Source organism: Macrosteles quadrilineatus, unplaced genomic scaffold (genome assembly GCF_028750875.1).
Source record: "Macrosteles quadrilineatus isolate MER2022 unplaced genomic scaffold, UCM_ALF_1.0 Scaffold_7__1_contigs__length_78375512, whole genome shotgun sequence".
Classification (NCBI taxonomy): Eukaryota; Metazoa; Arthropoda; class Insecta; order Hemiptera; family Cicadellidae; genus Macrosteles; species Macrosteles quadrilineatus.
Genome location: NW_026542600.1, coordinates 73044368 through 73061754, shown reverse-complemented (window position 1 = coordinate 73061754; position 17387 = coordinate 73044368). Strand labels below are relative to the sequence as shown.

The following is a 17387-nucleotide window of genomic DNA, read 5'->3' as shown; positions in this document are numbered from 1 at the left end:
GTAATATTAAATCTTTGACTGACATAATTTTTAACTGTAGTCAATCGAAAGAAAATGCTTTGATGAACTGTGTCAGAGTGATGATAATGTAATATAATATTTCAATTTTTTTCCTGCCATAAAAAATTTTTAATGAAAACTAAGTAAATCATTAAATGTAGCGTACTTCTGGTTTTAATAATAGTGTTAGATGTGAAAGGAAATTCAATGTAATTGCAATCCTGTACAAATAGGAACATTAGTGGTTTTCTTCACAACTTAGCAACAATTAACCAAAATTAGGGGGTAGATCAAAAGTTGGAATTTAAATACTATTTAGGTAATGGTTTTGGTTTACCCTGATTTCTGTTTTGCAGGCAGTGGTTTTAGGGTGAGTGGTTTAAATGGTGTTTACTGAACTAGAAGGGTAGTTTTACAAACCTGGTTTAGCTTCAGGAGGAGGTTGATATTGAGGAGGAGAACCCACAGGTTTGCTGTTTCCCTCCCCTCCACTGGCAGACAGATGATTTTGTTTGGGTGTGTTCTGACTTGCCTTAGGAGTTAAATTACCCACTTTTGGTGTTTTCTGTGAATGTTGCAGAGATTTTGACTGAGCAGCTTTGTGACTTGTGGGAGTGGATTTAGGAGTTGACTGAGAAGCTTTTCTGAGGTGTAGAGCTTCTAAGGCTGCCCTCATCATTTTATCATCTGAAATGATTGTGTTTTATTAGTAAAAAATCCCTAAGACGTATATAAAATAGTATGACCCTTGTTTAACTTTAACTACAGTAGTAGAAACCCTTTTATCTGAATCAATTGGGATTGAACTCCATACCATTACCATACCAACTGGCAATCGTTGACCAGATTACTGGATTTGATAAATTTCAGCAGAAGACAGCTACAGTCAACTGAAGCTTCAAATATCACAGTCAATGAACATTCCAAACTACTAGGCATGACCATCGATGCCAAACTCTCTTGGACAGAACATGTGAATAGCCTGTGCAAAAAAATAGGATCAGGAATTTATGTAATGCGTAGAATTAAATGGATAGGACAGGAAGCAACTAAGACTGGTTACTATGCCTTAGTAGAGTCCCACATAAGATATGGATTAGTGGTCTGGGGTGGAACCACAGAGCAGAACCTTACAAAGATACTGCGACTTCAGAAAAAAGTGATAAGAACACTAGCTGATCTCAGCCCTACAGAAAGCTGCAGGGAAGCTTATAAATCACTAAAAATCATGACTGTGATATCACTATACATCCTTGCAGTGATTAACTATAATGAACAAAGTGAGCTTACAGGAGGAAAAGATTCTCACTCTCACAACACTCAAAGACAGACTACCTTCTCCCAGCTCACCATACAACTCAATACAGCAGGAAGCCTACCTACAATAGTCTGCCCAACCACTTGAAGATCTTAAGAAATCAAGATTTGAAGAGGAAACTCAAAGACTGGCTAATGGATCTACCAATCTTCTCACTAAAGATTTGATCATTGATTTAGTTTGCTGCGGTGGGGGTATTATTAACTATGGAGCATTGGACGGTAAACACCAAATACCCTTTAGATGGGTGGAATATCAAGTTAAATGTTAATGCGTTATGAAATATTTGAATGCTTCCAACTGTCTAGAACTCTTTTATTGGACGAGTTTATCTGTTCCCTTTACCACAATATATGTCTAAGCCAAATGTCTTTCTTCTTACAAATACTCATATGTGAAAAGGGATTTTGGTAAACATTCATAACACTAACTAAATAAACAAGATCAGCTGATATTTTCCAGCTGTAAGAGCCTGATTCAATCTTACACGTTGACAATTATACCTGTATATTTTTTGTACCTTTTTTTGAAGTGATGCTGGCTGCCACCTGGTCCACATCAACCCCTACGGATCCAGACCAGGGATCTTCCTGCTGGAACAACAATCAACAATAAATAATCTCAAGACCTAAAAGTTAAGATCTGGATGGATAATAGTAGTTCTTATATTTGAATACTTGTTCAGAGTTCCTTCAATACATATTTATAAAGAAATCAATTTCATTTTCTGAATATTATCAACAAGGAATATAAAAACTAGAGGTGAGGGAGCCTGAGATTTTTGATTGAGGGGAACATTTATTGAGCTTTTATAGACCCAAATATTCTCAGTATAGGTAATGAATTTGACGTAATGCTTTTTTAAATTAAAAGGTGATCGATTTTCAATTTATCGAGTGCAATTTAATCTTAGATATATAAAGCAGTAATAAACTGTAAGGGTTGATTTTTTACACCTCACTTTTTTTATCATATCACGGCTGAAATCGGAAGACAACAATGTTTATAGTTGAGGATCAGTCAGGTAGTACGGACGACCTAAGATTTTGAGGTTAAGCATGGCGAGGCGAGGCTCAAGTAGTTAGCGCGAGCACCGATGTAGCCGCCGCCGAGGCCGAGTCAGACTGCCAAAACTGGTTTCTGCGCATGACCGGCCCAGACGTGCAACAAAACCACTGGGACCGGGCGCCGCCGGACAGTCTGTGCCATTTTGTGACCCAATCAACACGTCTCTCTCTAAGGTATAGTGCCTACTTGATATCATTTTATGATTCAGGGAAACTAGTTGTCTTACGTTTGGATATTCACGAACGATATTGATTAATTGATTTGCGATAATTTGTTCACGATAAACGAGGTTTTCGATTTTGATCAGTGATCAATTGGTATTTTTTGCAATTTAATTTAGATTTTAAATTGTGAAATAATTAGTTTGAAGTTAAAGAAATTTTGCCGACTAGCTATATAAAATCCAAACGAGTTAGCATACACTAGGCTATTGAGGAAAGTAAAAGTTGAGTAAGGCCAATTGAGTATTCTAAAGGATTTTTACCAACACATCTCATATTACATAACCTCTGTGTCACCTTCCAATATCCCTCCTTTTGCTGAAGCATAAGCAGCATCCTTTGGGCAGAACACGCTACTCAATTACCTAAACCCTCTAGTATCGCAGTTAAGGAGTGATTTAATAGGTTAAGCCTTAGCCTAGTTGTTATTGAAGAACTATATAATTTGAGGGTGACAATGGCCTAAGCTTGTGTAATATAACGTCATATAAACTCAATGTTGCCTTCCAAACACCTCTCCTTTTGCTGAAGTATAAGCAGCATCCTTTGGGCAGTGTACGCCATTCTATAGCCTACTACCCTATCTTGTATGCTTAACGAATTTCTGGTATTTAATTCAAACGTAGAGAGAGTTACGAGACACAATTAGCTATAAGGTGTTTACGATTTAATAACGACATAACCTATTTGCCACGCACAACACAACAGTGTTTTGCTCGACGTTTTGTTATTATTTTGCGTCTGATCCGAACCATCGATCGTATTGATATCGATAGCTATCGAAGTTAACACCGAATCTACTACCGGAATAATAGTTTATAGTTAGCCGTTGATTATAGTTGTTAGTGATTGGATCCTCGACATTGACTAGCGATATAGCATTTGATTTTGATCTGAATAGCCGCTAGCTATAATAGCCTACCAACTGATTGGTTAATAACATCTTTATTTCGTATAATAATAATACTTATTATTATTATCCAACTTGATTTACTTGAACGATTGCATAAATATAAAGAGCTGTTTTATAAATAGCTAAGGATAGCTGTTTTAGTGCTCGCATAGCTAGCGTTAGCCTGTTGATTAATTGGGATCTCTAAAGGATAGTGGGGGTCTTAGTTATCCAAATTAACCTACCGTAACCTATACTAGATTGCTGAAGTATATTCAGCATCCTAGTTAGCTGTGCAGGCTATCTATCCTTAACCTCTTTGTTGTTTAGAGCGCATGTGCGTGGGGTTTAGGGTAGTGACCGAGGTTCATACGGGCGTTTAGGTAACGATTAACCTACCGTAACCTATCCTAGATTGCTGAAGTATATTCAGCATCCTAGTTAGCTGTGCAGGCTATCTATCCTTAACCTCTTTGTTGTTTAGAGCGCATTCGCGTGGGTTTAGGGTAGCGAACGAGGTTCACACGGACGTTTAGGTGACGATTAACCTACCGTAACCTATCCTAGTTTGCTTGAAGTGTATTCAGCATCCTACTTAGCTGTGCAGGCTATCTACCTTTAACCTTTTTGTTGTTTAGAGCGCATTTGCGTGGGTTTAGGGTAGCGAACGAGGTTCACACGGGCATTTAGGTAACGATTAACCTACCGTAACCTATCCTAGATTGCTGAAGTATATTCAGCATCCTAGTTAGCCGTACAGGCTATCTGCCCTTAACCTTTTTGGTTGTTTAGAGCGCATTTGCGTGGGTTTAGGGTAGCGAACGAGGTTCACACGGGCGATTGGGTGACGATTAACCTACCGTAACCTATCCTAGGTTGCTGAAGTGTATTCAGCATCCTAGTTAGCTGTGCAGGCTATCTATCCTTAACCTCTTTGTTGTTTAGAGCGCATTTGCGTGGGGTTTAGGGTAGCGACCGAGGTTCATACGGGCGTTTAGGTAACGATTAACCTACCGTAACCTATCCTAGATTGCTGAAGTATATTCAGCATCCTAGTTAGCTGTGCAGGCTATCTATCCTTAACCTCTTTGTTGTTTAGAGCGCATTTGCGTGGGGTTTAGGGTAGTGACCGAGGTTCATACGGGCGTTTAGGTAACGATTAACCTACCGTAACCTATCCTAGATTGCTGAAGTATATTCAGCATCCTAGTTAGCTGTGCAGGCTATCTATCCTTAACCTCTTTGTTGTTTAGAGCGCATTCGCGTGGGTTTAGGGTAGCGAACGAGGTTCACACGGACGTTTAGGTGACGATTAACCTACCGTAACCTATCCTAGTTTGCTTGAAGTGTATTCAGCATCCTACTTAGCTGTGCAGGCTATCTACCTTTAACCTCTTGGTTGTTTAGAGCGCATTTGCGTGGGGTTAGGGTAACGATCGGAGCGTACCAAGGTTTAGTTTGATCCTATAACCTTTGATACCGATCCTAGTTTGCTCGAAGAACATTCAGCATCCTAACTAGCTGTACAAGCTATCGAACCTAATTCTTGAAATAGATTCTAACGCGAGAATTGAATTAAAAGATAACACGACACATAGATTATACACGACAACGTTTTCTTCCGCGTCTGGTAGGGTAAGATGATGAGTGAATAGCGACAACTGGTTCGCACATTTCACTGAGTTACCCTATCATTTTCAATAAAGGAATTTGATTGAACACAGACGATTGATACTTTAGATTATTCGAAACAAATTTAATATTGAGTGGAATTTCACATCAACAATATTTTGTTGGTTCACATCGACCCCTGGAAATTTAAACCCAGCATCGCTGAACTATTTTGGCAATAGGATAACGAAATCGACACACACACAGAAATTCCCTCACAAAACTTAGGAATCTGAAATGTAATTTAGTGGGCATTAATCACCATGTCCCTCTGTTATCGCAGTAATATCGACATCATTTACTATGGTCAGGTAAACATCATCAATGCCTATAATGTTTAATTGCTACCTACTAAAAAGATTAATAGTGAACTTCTGCAAACTAAAAAAATGTCTGAGGAGCAGTATATAAGCAATGCTTCAAATTCCTGCAAGGCTGCATGGAAAGTTATAACCATGGAGTTTTCTCCAACTCACAGTTCTGCTGTCAATCTAGATTCGGATGAATTTAACAATTTTTTAATATTTTTTCATTTCCTTAACTGAAAGTCAGTTAAGGAAAGGAACATATCACGATCCCAATGATTAAGTAGATCTTCTGAGTAATATCAACAATGTTCACATGGTCAGAAATTTCCTCAGCTGATGTAATACAAGTAGTATCTAAATTCTCCAACTCTAATTCAATGGATTATTATTAGCTGTCTAACTCAATACTGAAACTAACCATCCATTAAAAAGTGAGCCACTTGCTTTTATTTGTAATGTATGTCTGAAGGATACTTTTCCCCATTGCTCAAAATATCTTAAGTAATTACAGTGTTTAAAGGTGATAAAACTCACATCAAAACTACAGTAATCTATTACTTTTTATTTGTTATCTATAATCATTTCTCTATAATTCCTATATTCTCAAAAAAATATTTGTGATTTTTAAGAATTAATTTTCAAGATAAAAATTTCAAAATTGCTATTAATGTCTATTTTAGTAGGTAAAAGAAGCGTAAAAAGTTTCGTTCCAATATTTCAAGCCTTTTTAATATGGCGGCAATTTAAAATCTTTAATACCAAAGTTCATGAAAACCGTAAATATAAAGAAAATTGTTTTTCAGACCAAAAAGATAGAAGATTTAAATCCAAATAAAATGAAACCTTATTTGTTCAAATCGGATGACAAACAACCGATAATAATAACTTTTAGCGAATTTCCCTATAGGGAAGTAGCTATTACCGTAGGTGGCAAAGTAAGACCTAGACCCGGGACCGATTTACTTTTTCATTTTGATGTTCCCAGAGGCCAAAAACACCATTCGTTCAAATTTTTATATATGTATATATATATATAGACTTATATATAGACTTATATATATATATATATATATATATATATATATATATATATATATACGTCCGTGAACGCGATAACTTGAGTAATTTTTGTCCGATTTTGATGAAATTTGGTTTAAAGGTGTAAAGTGGGATAAACTTGAATGAGTTCGCGAACCAGCATGATCGGACCATGGGAACGGGGCTTTACGGGGGGTTTTATGGGGTAAAAATTGGTTTTTCTCACTTTTGACCCTCAAAACACAAAATTTCCCAATTTCTCTTTAGACCTTTTTAAAGAGCTTAAAAAAACAATTAATTTAGTATATAAAAGTATTTTTGTTCGGTTAATAGTAACGGAGAAAATTAAAAAAATTGTAAATTTAAAATTCCCATGTTATTCTTATGGAGAATACTGTCAAATGTTGTAGTTTGCTTGTTTATGGATATATTTTGTATTTTGATCAAATTTATTAATTTGTACTAAGCTATCAATATTTTACAAAAAAACACACTTTATTAGTTTCCTTGTAGCAGCAAACCTAGGTACTGGTTAAACCTAATGTTATTAAAATATATTTAATTGAAAATCAATTAAGACAAATGGAAATTCGCTTAGTCGGCAGGTTTGCTGCGGCGGGGGTATTATTTTAATTATCTATTTATTTTCTTACCTTAGGTGTCTGAGAGCCAGTTTGATCCCCAGTTGCTGCAAAAAAGGATGAAATAAAAACACATTTCATAATGAGTACGACTTAATGCTAAGTATATGACAAAAGTATACAGGGTGTTTCAGTAAAGCGTAGCGGGCTATAGAGATTCAGATTCTACATGCAAAAATAAGTCGAAAATGAAGAATAACTTTTTTTCGATTTCAGCTTAGTTTGGCCGTAATCCGCCATTTTGTATTTTTTTGAAAATAATTAATTACTCAAAAACCCTTGGAGATATTTTTATGAAACTTGGTATAAACTTTAAGTCTACAGGTATAAAGATTCTCTGAAAATATCTTTGATCAGGCTCATCAAATTTCAAAATGGCGGCCATTTAAATTCTTTTAAGTAAAACTCACTGAAAAGCGGCCATTACAAAAAAAAATTAAATGGTCGCCATTTTGAAACTAGATGAGCCTGATCGAAGATATTTTTGGAGAATGTTTATACCTGTAGACTTAAAGTTTATACCAAGTTTCATAAAAATATCTCCAAGGGTTTTTGAGTAATTAATTATTTTCAAAAAAATACAAAATGGCGGATTACGGCCAAACTAAGCCGAAATCGAAAAAAAGTTATTCTACATTTTCGACTTATTTTTGCATGTAGAATCTGAATCTGCATAGCCCGCTACGCTTTAATGAAACACCCTGTATAGACTATTATATTTTTAAATGTTATGAAAATTCAATTAAATCACCATTAAAAGTTGATAATAAATCATGTCATATAGGCTTATCGAGTTTGATTAAGAAAATACTTTTCTATTATTACTCAAATTACTTCCTACATTATAGATCAGGTAATCAATTTTAATGCTAATCTGAACAGGGTTCCATCTCAGATAGTGAGAAATAGCTAACTGTAAATTTTTCTATTTACAATTTATTTCTTCACTAATTTCTACTTTGTTGTTAATATCTTTGTTCAATTGTTTATTTATGAGATTTGCTGCTAAGGTAGGATGTACTGTAACAAGTTTCAACTTCGTACCTTGAGCCCAGACACTGAGAGGAGATGTAGGGTTTGATGAGTCCTGGATGAGGCTATGTCGCAGCAGCACCACACTTGCATGACGTTTCACTCTAGAAGGTGTTGATCCACAGAGTGCAAGATCATCACGAGAACCACGTCTCATCTTTACACCTGCAGAGGTACATAACAGTAAGTACCATATAATACACAAAAATACGGCAGAAGACGTACAAGGTATGGCTTGAAACAATAGGCAAAACACCAAAGCAGAAAAATACTCAGGGTTCTCACTTCTCAGCAAAATCCAGGAGAGGAAAAATATCCAGGGAAAAAGCTGAAGAAAAAGTGGCCAGGACTTTGGCTGGGGACTGCTACTTTCCCCACCCTCTAAGCACTTTGCACCACTACTTAAGGTGAGTCCTCGGGAGACTCCAGAGATGGACCTTAGGACCCGATCCTGCCTGTCGGCACCTCAGGTGTATCTGGATGTTTTGAGCCCGGTGCCACTGGTTGACGTGTTGAACCCCATTTTTATTATCCATTTTAAGTCCTCGGTGGCCTAACGAGCTGCCTCCCAGGACCATGAATCCGCCCGGAGGGGGATGTAGAGGCCCCCTCTACGACTAAAGAAGAGATCCGTCTGATACAGAGAGTCAGTCTATGTCCGACAGTAATATTGACGACATCGAAGCTGCTACATTTAGGAGGACACCGCACCAACACGCTTTCATAAGACGGGACCAGTTGAGGACTGCAGGAACCGAGTTGGTAGGACAAATTCTGTAAAAAAAACATGGACCCAGGCACATCGAGACAGGACAGAGGGGATTTAAGTTGCATGTGTTGCTAAACTTGGTGGCGACATTCCGGAAGAATACTAGGTACTTTAATAAATTAATAGAGAAATCTAAGCAATGTTATAAATACTGTAGATATTTTTATTTTTTAGGGCCAAGATACACTGTAAATGATCAAATAAGTTGGCATATTTTATCAAATAAGGTATCTCTAGGATTTTAAACATGGTCAACATGTTTCTAATGTTCGCTATTTTGAATTTGACATTAAAATCACTATGACTAGTTTATTTATGAACAGATTTTTAAAAATTGCCATTGGATTTGGATTTAAGTGCTTAAAATATGATGTCTTCTAAAACATTGATTTAGTGACTCGCTTTCATGGAAATTGACTTAGTAGCCTTTTAAGGCTGCCATTTTAAATTTTAATAGAAATAAGTTGATTTTTTTCTATGGTAGGTCTCTTTAATTCATGCAAATTTTCATTCAGATCGGTTTAAAAATTTCAAAGAGGCTCTTGTTTTTGTGAATAAAATACAAAATGGTGAACATCTGCTAAAAAATGATTGGTGAAAAAATTTAATTCTTGATTTTATTTTTATTTTTCCCCTTAAGACCATTTCTCGGAGTTTGGCTTTTTTTTTACTTACTAGACCCTGTATAAGATCTTGATGAATTATGAACCTACCTTGAGAGACAGCAGTTTCAACTTCATTGACAGGTCTATCATCACTCGCTGCATCACTGGAAGGTCTGGAGCTCCTAGGTGTCTGATCATGTGGCCTTGAAGGTCTGCTGTTTATATAGCTAGGTTTTTTGTCACTCCTTCTATCTTGAGGAAGTTGAGAATACAGCTCCTGAGAGTTAGGATGATAGTTTGTTCCAACTTTTGAATACTGATCGTGATGACTGCTTTGATGTTCTTGATTTTGAAACCTCTTCTCATTTACTGAAGATAGCCCTGATTCTGGAGTGGTAATAATTTCTTGATCACTTGATCGTCTGTCACCAGGCTTAGAGAATGATTCTTGTGGACTGCGTCGGTATTCTTGGCTTACTAATCTTTTCTCAGGTAAACTCCGGTAATACTGATCTTGTTGGACTACTTTGCCATCTTGATCATATGCGCTTGGAATTTTGTCTTGAGGCATCTGATAACTCTGATCTGACAATCTTCGATCAGCGTAAGGTCCTGGGACATTAGTTCTAGGAGTTTGTTCCAAATAGTGTCTATCTTGAGAGCTCTTTTCTAAGAGGCCTCTATGGTCAGAGTGTTGTCTTTCATTCCTAGGTTGATTGTCATTAGTTTGATACCTTCGCTCATTTCCATGCATAATTTGGGGGTCATGATGAGGCACCTTATGTTCTTGTGGCGCAGGTTTTCTTTCTGTTTGTCTTTCTCCGTAGATATCTGAATTGGTAATTCTATATTCGTGTTCTGGATGTTTCCTTTCTCCGAGATTTTTTTGGTACATCACCCCAGGAGAGTCACCGACACTCGGTCTGGTGTCGATGCCTAATGAGTTTGGTTTATGTGAAGGCAGTACCATATCTCTTGAAGAAGGAATATGTCTTAATAAAAGTGATCTGTTGTAAATATCTTCATAGTATATTCCATTACTTGGCTGATGTGAATGTTGACTGGAAACAGGCTTTTGTGCATTTTTCCCAGGCTCAATATAAGGTGGAGGTGGAACTTTGGATACAGTTCCATATATTCCAGATGAGTTTTGCCTCACACCTCTCGACTCATATACTACAGGTCTTGTTTCGGGTATTGGAGGCGTTCTCTTTGGCTCACTTGACTTGACGCTCTCATATAACTTAACCTTTTGTTCTTGTCTCAAGTTAGGGCTCTGTATTGAATTGCTTTGTTCTCTCGGTGGTCCACTTACAGTACTTACACCCCCTTTCTTAGATGAAGGGTTTGGTTTGTCTTGTCTTCTTGGTGTATTTATATTAGGATTGTGATGCATCACTCTGCTAAGTTGTTTATCACTCCCATCTGAATCACTTTTTTGTGCCGATGTTGATGCTTGAATTTTTGGCCTCGATGTATTCGGCTTTAGGTGTTTGTTCGATATACTTTGATCGGAAGAAGCGCTCACTGTTGATTCTCCGCTGCTGTGAATTTGTTCATAATAGTGATACAAATCAGGCCTGGGCATTGTGGGTGACAAGAGAACCCGGCAGTCTTCTCTTCTGGATTTAGGAGCCAACCGCAAGCTCGTGGAATGAGTCATGAGTGTTCGGGAAGATGAAGCTTGTGACTGTAGCTTCTTCAGTTCATCAGGAGTAAAGCAAGGTTGATTGACAGATGGAGATGAGTGTGGATGATTTTGAAAAGACGATCTAGGGTCCACGGAAAGATTCCTAGTCTTCCCATTAGAATACAACTGAAGATTCGGTTTAGGACGGAGTAAAGGTTTACTGGAAGTTGTATCAAGATCTAAAACTGGTTTTTCTCTTGCACTACGCATGTCTACAGAGGTATAACTTCTAAGAAGTCCTGGTTTCTTAGACCAATGTTTTTTTGATTCATGGTCTTCTCTGCGTACGGCTTGTCGAAAACTATTTCTTCTTTCCCGAACCCCTAGACCCGCAACAATTGAATCTACTGACAAACAGTCAGTTAGTGTTGGGTGAGTAGATTCGCTTACCAAGTCCTTGATTTCATCTAAGTTTGACTCTAAACTAAGCCTCCTAGGAGCATCAGTTTCACTAGTCTCAGGTGGCAAGGTAGGAACAGACAACTTGTTGCGGTCACCAGAACCCAACACTCTGAGTGATTTGCTTCGCTTGACAGGTAGAGCAGGCTTTGTCTGTTGAGGCTGAGGTACCCTTAAAATCCCTTTTCCTGGAATTGGTTTTGGAGTGGGTTTCTCTGGGGCTACTTCTACTGCACCTACAAAAATTAAATCTTTGTAAAAAAATAGTGATTCATGATTGGTTTAAAAAGAGTATGTACATGGAAAAAGGTGTTGTAGAAAACAATTGTTGTGAGAGATGTCTGTAATTTGTTAGTCATGCATCAGAATGCATACAAATAGGTTGTCTAAAACTCATTCAGTACAATTTAGATGTATATAGGAAGGTATGCATCTAGTGATTACATTATAGTGAGTGGGAATTCCAAGTCATTACAAAAAGTATATATGATGGTCAGATTATTTTCATAACATTAAGGTGTATAAAAATTAAAAATATTATTATTATAATGTTAACACCAAATAAAACTATTTTACCTGGGGCGGATTTTTTTTAAACTAGCCTTTTCAATTCAGTTCATAGAATTGAAAAGACTCATTTAACAGTATTGTTTACTTACTTAGGTTCAAGGATTGAGAGAAAAGAAGTAAAATTGTAATGCTGCAACGTCAACTTATCAGCTATTAAGGACAATTTAATTGATTATACAACAAGTGAGTGGTTGGGACAATTAGTCGTTGCATCACGATCAGTGGCAATGAGAGGTTATAAATAAAAAGGAAAACATAACCTCTTTTAGACGTTATGAGTAGTGATTAACTCATCTTTGATATCAGGAATTTTCCCTAACAAACTCAAAATTACAAAATTAAAACCGGTATTCAAAAAAGGAAACAGACAAACAGTATCAAACTATAGACCGGTTGCTTTGCTGCCTTCAATTTAAAAAATCGATGAAAAGGTTGTTTATTACTAACTGGTATGCTTCTTTGAAAATAAAGGTACATTTGATGACTGCCAACATGGATTCCGCAGTGGTAGATCTGTCATAACAGCTGCCACAGCTTTAATTGAATCCATCGTTGATAGTTAAGAAAGTAGATCTAAAGTGGTAGGCTTGTTCATAGACCTCAGTAAAGCTTTAAATTCCATTTCTCATTAGTGGTTACTTTCAAAGCTCAGTAGAAGTGGACTAAATAGTACTGCATTGAACTGGTTCAAGTCATATCTTTTTGAAAGAAAACAATACGGAGAACTGAGTCATTGTAATGATAAATACCCCCCCCCCGGCAAACCTGCAGACTAAGCGAATTTCCATTTACTTGGCTGGATTTCTACAAAAAATTCCCTGAAAATGGTCAAATTTTTTCTCCTATTTAAATTACATTAATTTTAATGAGTGCCTACCTAGGTTTGCTGCTACAGGGAAAGTATTGAAGTGTGTTTATTATTAAAATGTTGATAGCTTTGTATTAAATAAACTAAATTGCCAAATTTGATTAAAATATATCCATAAACAAGCACACTACAACAGTTTATTTATTCTCCATAAGAATAACATGGGAGTTTTTAATTTAAAGTTTTTTAGTTATCAACGTAACCATTAGGCAATTAGGCATACAACAACACTTCAATATATTTATTTTATTTTTAAATTATTTTTTTTTTTAGCTCTACAAAATGGTATGGAACGAAATCGCGAAATTTTATGATTTTAGGGTCAAAAATGGGAAAACCCAATTTTTACACCATAAACCACCATTCCTATAGTTCGATCATGCTGGTTCACGAACTCTTTTGAATAAATGTAGGTTGACACATTTGTACCAAATTTAATCAAAATCGGATCATTTTTGCTCGAGTTACCGTGCTAACGGACACATATATTATATATGAATTCTGCAATTAAAATTTTGCAATTTCTTTCCAAACCATTTTGTAGAGCTAAGAAAACAAATAATTTAGTATATTTAAGCGTTATTATCTGCCTAATGGTTACGGAGAAAATTCAAAGAAATTGTAAATTCCCATGTTTTTCTTATGGAGAATAAGTAAACTGTTGTAGTTTGCTTGTTTATGAACATATTTTTATCAAATTTGGAAAATGCATTCATATCTTACTAAACTATTAACATTTTCATTTTACAAAAAAAAAACACTTTTTTACCCTCCCTGATGAAGCAAACCTAAGTACTCGTTAAACTAATTCTAGGCCTAATTTAAAAGGGAATAAATGTGATATTTTTAAGGAGACATTTAGTGTAAATCCAATCAGGCAAATGGAAATTTGCTTAGTCTGCAGGTTTGCTGCAGCGGGGGTATTATTAAATTACACTTGACGCCATTTCTGTATTTATGTATTGTATTCAAATAAATAAATCTATATGAATTGAATTGATTGTCAGTAATAAAAAAACGGTCGTAGGTAAAGTATTGCATACAACTTGCGTAATTAACCTTTAAGAACTCATTGAAGTTTTGAAGGCACTTGCAAAGGCTCGTACCTTAAACTTCTACTTGTGTCTTAAAGATTATCTTTACGCGTAATCTTCTATAACACAATTTAAAACACTTCCACAAAAAATATTAAAGTTATTCATACAGTGCTAATTTCTACATTAAAACAAAGTCCTGGAAGCAATGACTCATACAGCACTATGTTGGAAATGTGAAATATATCTACGTTAAATTAAGTTTCAATGAACTAATTGAGTTCCAAGGAATTATAAACTTTATTTTTTTCCCCAAACTTGTAAATTAGCAATAAAACAATAAAGCAGTTTTTAAATTCTACTATATGTTTTCTATCAATAGAGATAAAGAGAGAGATCTTTGGATGCTGCTCCACCTAATGCTTTGTATGTATATACACCTAAGATAATAAGTCCTTCAACAGAGCAACTTTCCATCTACTTATAATAATTAGAATAAATTAGCCCTACTAGGAGTGGTAGAAGTCTTGGGATGTCGTGCAGATCCAAGGGAGTGACTACGGGAGACTTGACGAGTATCACGCGTGATGTGTTGCCGCTCAAAAAGGCTGCGTAGAGTGGCAATGCGTGGCCGAGACCCACTCGAGCTAGCTTGCTCTACCAGCCGCTGCCTTTCACTCTGGTTTTCTACTTCTTTTGCTTGTTTTGAAGACAAAGTTTGCAATCTCTTTTTCTGTGGCAAAGGTGGAGCTTGTTCTTTTTCTTTTTCATCTTGTTTTTCTGAAAAAGATTAAAATTAATGCATTCAACTGTATTTAACAGAAGGATCTTGAGTCATAAAAAAATAATTATGGTTTTAACAGGCATCTTTGAATACCTTTTGGCAGCCCTAAATATAAATAGCATTGGCTTAATTTTCCTCCAAAAAGGCATCTCATATACCATAAACATTTCAAGTAATTCATTTTTGAGGATAAAACTTACATTTATGGTAAGCGAAATACATTTAAATTAATGTTCTTGTTAATTAAAAATAGCATTTCGTACAGTGGTACTTGTATAATGTATAATCATAAAATAAGTATACTGTGTATGGTTAATGAACAATTATGTAAAGAAAATTGTGTAATGATAGCAATACTTATTTTAGAGAGAATATGTCAACAAATCTTGCCTACCGAGTCCCTCATGGGTTTAATGACCAATCAAAATAAATTTCAGGAGGGGAAATTTAACCACTGTGAATCCCTCCTAACATTAGCGAGTTTGGTTCAAATTGAAGAAAACAAATGTTACAAATCAATTAAATCTTAGCGCATTAATCTACTCAGTAAAATATAAAAACTACCTTCAGACTTATTGTTTTGAAAGGATGAGATAGTATCGTAAGTGGGCTCTGGACTGGCACATTTGATGAGGGGGAGTCCGTTGCTGTCAATGTTCTCGTATGGATGAGAATCGATCATTCTCAGTTGTTCTCGGAAAAGTTCTCGCACAGCTTGGTGTACAAGGACGTACTGCTCCTTGGTCTGGACCATTGCAATACGCTGACGACGCATCTCCCTGACCAGGGTTAGCAGGCTGAAGTCCTTGGTGAGCTTCTGTTGATGTTTTAAAATAAGGTTAGGAGGATTGTCAGACTAAGTTTCAGTAGAATTTTGTACAAGCCTATATCTAAGATGATTTTGTTTGTTAATCATTATCAAAATTACTCCGCCTGGATTACTTATTGCTGCAATATGGTACTGCTTCTTACCGGCATTTAATATTTTAACACGGATACAAATACAGCGAATAACAGTTGATTAAGTTAAATACAGGAAACTAACTTTAATGAAAGTCTATGGTTACAAAAGTTTGGGTGGAATCTAAATATTTGCTTGAAAATATTTAGATATTTGAGATAATAACTATTCAAACCCATAAATCATTGATGGCAGTTGACACACCCTGAAAAAACCCTATGTTTATTAAATAAATACCAAACATGCTGAATTGCGCGATTTAATTTGTTAATGTGGACCAAAATCATGTCATATAAATATTAAAATTAATTAAGGTCTACCATATTAAATTAAAATGTTAGTAAGGCCAATAAGCACTTCATGTTCAAATGATGCCAAGAAAGCTGTCTTGGGAAGTTTGGTGTTTTTTGAGTTGACCCTTTTCACAAAACACAGGATACCCTAGCTGAAATATTATGATTTTTTGTTGTACAGTAGAACCTCTTTAATCCAAACCCCCTTAATCCGAACGTCCACTAATCCGAACGCCTCATTGAACTGTAATCCATACACAGTACAGTAGTTATTTATTGTATATGTACGCACAGTAATTGTTTCTATTGTAATGTACAGTACTATTTATTCACTATGTTTACTACTTTATTAAATAAACACTCAATTTTTTTTATAAAGCATTTTTTCACTTTTCCTGTAACAATTAAGAGCCAATTTAGCCATGTTTTATCTATTTTTATGTAAAACCAACGATATTTTCTGTAATCCGAACTATTCAATAGTCCGAACTACCCCTGGTCCCAATTAGTTCGTATTAAAGAGGTTCTACTGTATAATGCCGGGGCAAACCTGACTAGCTTAACCTTATTCTAACCCATTTAACAACTAAAAGTCATTAGGCCTATATTTCAGCTATTTCTTATTCGATTGTTTTGAACTTGGTATCGATGGATAGGGAATTAAATTGCTAAATAAAAGTGTTCCTGACATGTTTTCATAAATTCAGCAATTTTTTTATATTTATGTTTACAAATTTGAAGTGGCCGCCATTTTGAAATTAATAAACGTCGGAAAAATTATTTTTTTTTGTGGATTTAGAAATTTATCCTGTAAATCTTTATACCAAATTTTAACTTGATACATTAATCCATTACAGAAATAGAAATAGTTAAGTGAAAGAAACAAAATGGCAGATAGTGGCTAAACAAAGTTTCAATCAAAAAAATTTTACTGAACATTTTTGATTTATTTTTGTATGTAGAATATGGCTATGTATAGCCAGTTCCGATTTTTTGTGACACCCTGTATAATGCTACCAAAACCGACCCATCCCTAATACTAAATGACCAAAGAAACTTCGCTGCTAACATCATGTTTGATTCATTAATTGAAATAAGAAATAAATAATACAATACAATGTTATCAAACACCTGTTTGCAAAAATACGTAACTCTATGGAGTGATAAGACCATGCTGCTAGAAGTAAAAATCACCACACCCCAACTTCGGAGGTTAGGATTGATA

At 35.7% G+C, this 17387-nt stretch overlaps 1 protein-coding gene across 2 annotated transcripts in view; it reads right to left on the bottom strand.

Moving 5' to 3' along the window:
• Positions 1 to 17387, bottom strand: part of LOC128998066 (uncharacterized) — a 35350-nt gene that overhangs the window by 3562 nt on the left and 14401 nt on the right. The window contains exons 6-12 of one of the 2 annotated variants that reach the window (XM_054424041.1): positions 15473 to 15725; positions 14635 to 14904; positions 9672 to 11888; positions 8202 to 8354; positions 7170 to 7204; positions 1839 to 1911; positions 421 to 687 (exon numbers count right to left, since the gene is read on the bottom strand). In XM_054424041.1, coding sequence (XP_054280016.1) covers positions 421 to 687; positions 1839 to 1911; positions 7170 to 7204; positions 8202 to 8354; positions 9672 to 11888; positions 14635 to 14904; positions 15473 to 15725 — 3268 coding nt within the window. The remainder of the gene's footprint in view (positions 1 to 420; positions 688 to 1838; positions 1912 to 7169; positions 7205 to 8201; positions 8355 to 9671; positions 11889 to 14634; positions 14905 to 15472; positions 15726 to 17387) is intronic. The other variant, XM_054424042.1, reaches the window with a different exon arrangement.